Source organism: Trachurus trachurus, assembly GCF_905171665.1.
Source record: "Trachurus trachurus genome assembly, chromosome: 7".
NCBI classification, from domain to species: domain Eukaryota; kingdom Metazoa; phylum Chordata; class Actinopteri; order Carangiformes; family Carangidae; genus Trachurus; species Trachurus trachurus.
In genome coordinates, this window is record NC_139901.1 from 373,079 (window position 1) to 379,078 (window position 6,000).

The following is a 6,000-nucleotide window of genomic DNA, read 5'->3' on the forward strand; positions in this document are numbered from 1 at the left end:
TTATAACCAAATAGAAACTCCTTGCTGTCCCTTTAATTACTGTAATGAAGCTGCACATTGACTACATTCAACAGTCATCCATTGAATAAAGCCCTCTCTGCTGCCCTCCTCAGGAACGCGTCCATATCCATGAACGTAGAGAGTGCGGGTGAAAACACTGTGAAGTTCCAGGACGAGGACTTGAGGGAAGGGATTGTCCACATGCTTCGGGGCAACAGCAGCAAACCTGTGTGAGTCTCAGTCTATATCCAACCTGCTGCTCTTTTCCCTTTTGTCTCTTCTGCAGTGTCATTTTAGCTCAATTTCATTTCATTCCATGTTTTCACATGTGTTTTTTCAGTCTGTGTTGTGTTGTTAAATTGATGTTATTCTGTTGTAGGATTATTAACGATCTGCTGCCAAAGTTCATCAGAGGTCCCAAAGGACCAGAGTCCAAAATGGCAACCAGGATGAAAGTAGGTTAGTTACCATTCATTTTCCATCCACACGGCCACAAATGATCATTTGCTGAACTATGATCAATTGGACTTCTATTTGGGTTTTGATTGGTTTCTTTTTATTCACAACCGGCTAGTGGCCAAATACATTGGTTGTCAGCTTTTTCCTGCTCCAAACAATCATGATTACAACAAAATCCACCACCGGTTGACCTCCATTCTCATCCCTCTGTGTTTCTTGTGCTGATAATGTACAATCACACATAGAAAGAATTAAATAATTCATTGAATCAGAAAACAGTCACTGTCACCTCACTGTTCACTAACTCAGATTAAAGCACTTTCAGGAACATAATCCTGAAATACTTTATTTTGAAACATCAATCTCACTCACACACACACACAGGACTAGACATACTGTGTATATTACTGCAGCATTACTGGTTTGAATCAGTTAACAGTTCTCTGGTCACTGCTGGAACGTTTCTGTACATTAACTGGTTGGTTTGGGCTGGACCTTTGGAAAAAGTCAAGTAAGTTTTCGCTTTTCAACTGACCACACACACACACACACACACACACACGATGATGGGATGATGGGATGTAAAGCCCGTTGAGACAAACTGTTGGTAAAAACGGGCTATACAAATAAAATGGCCTTGTCTTGCATGGACACAACAACATGTAGACAGACAGAGTGTATCAGACTCCAGAGAGGTGAGTCCTGCACACACTTTGATTTAACACTAGTGTGTGTTCCCTCAGAGCTCTCGGACCGTCCAGACCTCCGGGCACTGGCTTTCTTCAGACCCCTGTCAATCAAACTTCAACAGGTCAACAGGATGTCAGAGAAGGATGCAGAGCAGTGGTGGGTGGTGGAGGAGTGCTCCCCGGTTGTCACATCATCTGACAACAAGTGTCAGAGCATAGAGGTGGTGGTGTTCAATGATAAAGTCAGCCCCTCCAGTCTGGGCTTTCTGGCTGGACATGGGTATGTAAACAAGACATCTTCAAGAAATTGTTATCATGATGGTTGTTTGACCTAATTGCATTCTCGTCATAGTCCATGGGCCAGACCAGATATCAGTACCACTCAATGTGGCAAAGGTTACTTATCATTTTTGAAAACATCCATGTCTGTAGATGGTATTTTAGTATGATAACCCTTCCTGAGTCACAGCTGTATTAGAGTTATGAGCTGTTGAAATGAACTTCCCCTTGGAAAAAATGCATTTTAGAAGCTGGTACATCTTGGCTTAGGCTCAAATTTAGGATATTGTCAGTGCTTAAAAAATATGGTTTTTGGTAACATTTTAAAGGGAACACTGGGGCTCTTTTAATCACACACATTTTCCCACAATTTCCGCCTAAATCATATACTTTCTTTTAGTCCTGTGATATCAAGGAACATCAGAGACACAAAACACCAACACTGGAACACTCACAGGACTCCAAGGATTCAGGAACTGTACAATATATCCATACTGCTTCATTTGAGGGGTGATTTCCAGTCTTATATTACAGTAAAAGTGCAGTTTTACTTGGAAGTAACTAGAACAAAGTCAGTTAGGTCACAAACTTGTCTTTATACATTTCTTCCAATTAAAATGAAATTAAAAAGAAAATCCAGACCAAGAGCAAGACTGGTGCTTTTCCCTAGGCAGGAAATAAGGTCAAAGTTGCTGTGCATTGTAGTGGGATGATATTGGTAGTAGTAAAGTAAATCATGAAGACCCCAGTATCCTGGTTGCTACTGTAGACAGCAAAAACCTTGTCAAGATGTTGGTGTACTGTTCATTTGATGTTTCATCTCCACAGATCAGTAAAACTAAATACTTACAGCTTTCCACTCTGCTCCTCCCAACAGCATCGTCGGCCTGTACATGTCAGTGGTGCTGGTCGTTGGAAAGTTTGTCAGGGAGTTCTTCAATGGGATCTCCAGGTCCATAATGTATGAAGAACTGCCGTGTGTGGACCGGGTCCTGAAACTCTGTACAGATATTTTTGTGGTCCGCGAGGCAGGAGAGATGGAGCTGGAGGAGACCATGTATGACAAACTCATCTTCCTCTACCGATCTCCAGAGACAATGATCAAGATGAGCAGAGACAAGAAAGACGACTAGGGTTTGACATTGATCTTATGTTAGTGCAGGACGGCGATGGAGCAGCATCTCATTCTGTCCCTTGCAGCTGCAGAGCTAATGTCATTTCATCATGTGTGTAGTTAAAACTGGATTTGTGGTAAAATATGAAGTTAATTAAAAATCACAGTTAACAAGAACTATGTGCAAGATTTGTACCCATATCTGACCTTGCTACTGATCTGGATATTTTTCTTACAAATGACTTACAAAGATTGATCCACCAACATTTTCCATTAGAAGAATTCATACTGATAAATGTTATTGATAGATGTATACGTTTCACTTCTGTTCATTTATTTACAGTTAAGTTATAATTTAAAAAAAGATTAAGATTCACTCAGTCATCAATTCAATCATCTGGACGGCAGTTAAATGCACAAGTGCCGGCTACTTAATCTTTGCTGTTGCAGTTTGTGCCCACTGAGTTATGCATGCCTGATCAGTTAGCTGCTCCCTGACACATTCTTTCAGGTACCAAACCCTTAATATCAGCTCACCTGTAAATACACTACCTGTGTGTATATCTATGTAGACTACTGCAGCAAGAGATTTATATCAAAATAAAAAAAAACTGATTAAAGTCAAAATGTTTCAGTGTGTCACTTCTACTGTGCTGACTGGGCAAGTATTCAAGAAAACAACATGTGTTTGGAATTATCACCTTTAATACATTTTAATTACAAAGCAATGGCGAACAATGGAAATATCATTCAGGTCCCCCAGTCAAACAAGTCATCTGGATGTCATCCATCTTTTCTCCTCTTCACTGTGGAGGACAATGACAGGACCTCACCACATCAGGACAAACAATATTATGTTCTCACACCCTGCAGGGAAAACAAAGCAGAATAACAGAAAGATTAAAACATGAAATCCCTGAAAATGTTTTCTGCCCTCATTTAACATAGACCTTAACTCCTAAAATGAAGAAAATTGATCGCTTAAGCAAGATTCAAAAATAAGTACAGTAATAAGTAGGACATCATGTGTATCACATCGCTGAGGCCTGTTGTTCGAAACCTAGAAAAGGGATTAAGCCAGGATATATTGGTTATCCTGGCTTAATTTAGCCTCAAATTGGTTGTTCAAAAGCAGGTTAACTGTATCCTGGTCAAGTTACTATGGTGATTTATTCTCTGCAGCTAGCGTGCTCCAGACCAGACCAGGCTAAGTTGATTCTGTTGTCTTTATCTGTGCAGTCGGCAGTCACTGATCAGAAATCAATGTGTGTCATACAGTTATCCCATGTTCTTATGTATTGGTCTGATTTTTTACACAATACATTTACAATAATCAAAAAACATGAAACATTTACAATATGTATTGGGCTATGTTTTTTTCATTATTATGCCTATTCATGCGTTTCTTGAATTCCTGTTCCAATTTTCTGAAGGTTTTTTTTTTTAATTCTCTATCAAGCTCCATATCCTACAGCTTTCTCTTCTCACACTGAGTCTTTGCATCTGCCAGCGCTGCCTGCTTGCTGACTTCCTTTTCCACTTGTCCTGGATTTCTTTATTCTACTTTCAAACAACAGGCAGCAGCCTGGCACTGAAGGAAAAGCAAAGTACAACCAATAACATAAACACACCGTCAGACAGTTATATGTCTGTTTTGATTAATCAATGATATAGAAAACAAACTACTGGAGCAGTAAAGTGACTTTCAGATTGCTTTGTCTAAATACACCAAGACTACTGTGACGTCACAACTGGTCACAAATAGAGCACTGGAATAAGAGAGTAACGACACACATTGGTCCAATGGCAGCGCCTCCTGGTGGAGGAATATGGGTATTGCAAAAGCGCCCAAGAACTGACATCTCTGCATTGTTGGTGAATGAGCAAGTGTGGTATTTTCAATAATTTAAGGACATTTATAGATCACCCACGTTAATAGCATCATTGAGGATCCTTTACAGATAAACTAACACATAGGCTAGTAAAACAAAAAACCCAAAAAACCAATTGTCTACATTAAAGCAGAAGTAAGCGGAATGTTTGTGTTATAAGTCTTAAATAGTTGTATCTTCCGACAGCAATCACTTCTATAGAGTGTTTGGTCTGAAACACGGGTCTGTCAGTCACTCTGCTCTGCTGTAAGCCGAGGAGAAAACTTTCCTTGTATCCTACAACCTTTATCCAATGAGGAGAGAGAACGGCATAAAGGGGCGGTCCTCTGTGTGTGCAGCCAAGGGATGCGCTTGAATGTGGTGATGTAGGGACGAGGGCGGGGACTGCTAACTCCATCTGCTGACAGGAAGTTAGACAAAACCACCGAATCGCTTACTTCTGCTTTAATGTTTCAATCTACATTTTGTAATAAACAAATTGTAAGTATAATTTGATATGACCAAGACACCTAAAAACAAAAACACGGCCGTTTTCATCAATTTACAAGCAAGTGGGCAACACACATACATTGGAGTGAATGGGTTTTCTGGGCTCTTTTGCAATCCCATATCCTGCCACTAGGGGCGCAAAACCCTTAAACCCTTAAACCCTTACCACGGGAGTCAATGGAGGTGTCGTTATTCTTTTTTCCAGTGCTCTAGTCACAAACAACCACAGGCATCACATGGACACGATCACTGGTGAAAAGCAAATGCATAGGTTTGCTCAAATACTGAGTAAGATAACAACCATATACTAATATTCTATACATGCTGAATGATGCTGTCTGAAACGAGAAGCTGTCACTTCTTAGCCGTGTCAATGTAGAGCAGCAGGGGTCACGGTGAGGGCCGTCTGGACATGCTGTCAACCTGCCGTCAACCTGCTGGAGCTGCCGTGTTGAGGGAACTTACGCTATGCTGCTCCCTTGGGTTTGAAGACTTTGACGTTGGCTTCTGCGACCTTCATCGCTTCTGCCTTGAGCTGCGGCTTCAGCGCTGCCCGCACTGCGCTGGCGCAGATAGCCGAGAAGCGGATGTAGCTGCGGAGAGGACACGCTAGTTAGCTTCATGCTAAAGGGCAAACAACACTGGCAATGACCACTAAAGAAGACACGCGTTATCATGTCTCTACCGTTAATATAATACATCCATGGTCTCTACTCATACATCATGTTTCTGACCCATTAGCAGCACAGGCTTTTTTGACGGTAACGTTGCAACGTCGCAGGAGCAGGAGGCTAAAGCTAAAGCTAAAGCTCCGGCTGCAGGCAGCTAGCCAACATTAGCTCTGGTTAGCATGTATTTACGTAAGACCGTTTAACTGCAGTAAATGCAGTAAAGGCAACAAGTCATTATTAAGAATACCGTGGTTAACAGGAACCACGAGGCCAACACACACGACATAGACGTTAGTGTTTGTGTTACCTTATTCCTGCCTGTCTCCAGTATGCGACCATCTTGGCTGTTGTGTGGCTTCAAGGACAGGTCGAGTTCTGCTGCTGCTGCTTCTTCTTCTGGGTTTCCG

The 6,000-nt window shown here is 41.5% G+C and overlaps 1 protein-coding gene and 1 long non-coding RNA gene across 2 annotated transcripts in view; one reads left to right on the forward strand and one right to left on the reverse strand.

Moving 5' to 3' along the window:
• LOC310988883 (piezo-type mechanosensitive ion channel component 2) overlaps positions 1 to 2,607 on the forward strand; it is a gene marked incomplete at its 5' end in the record, with an annotated part of 82,779 nt that extends 80,172 nt beyond the window's left edge. The window contains 4 exons of the mRNA XM_083975687.1: positions 114 to 230; positions 380 to 459; positions 1,203 to 1,428; positions 2,305 to 2,607. Of these exons, the coding sequence (XP_083831813.1) occupies positions 114 to 230; positions 380 to 459; positions 1,203 to 1,428; positions 2,305 to 2,560 (679 nt within the window). The 3' untranslated portion in view covers positions 2,561 to 2,607. The remainder of the gene's footprint in view (positions 1 to 113; positions 231 to 379; positions 460 to 1,202; positions 1,429 to 2,304) is intronic.
• Positions 2,608 to 3,228: 621 nt separating this feature from the next.
• LOC310988825 lies at positions 3,229 to 6,000 on the reverse strand. Its single transcript, XR_014595508.1, has 3 exons — positions 5,901 to 6,000; positions 5,388 to 5,515; positions 3,229 to 3,408 (listed from the first exon to the last, which is right to left on the reverse strand). It is a non-coding gene; the product is annotated as an uncharacterized lncRNA (long non-coding RNA).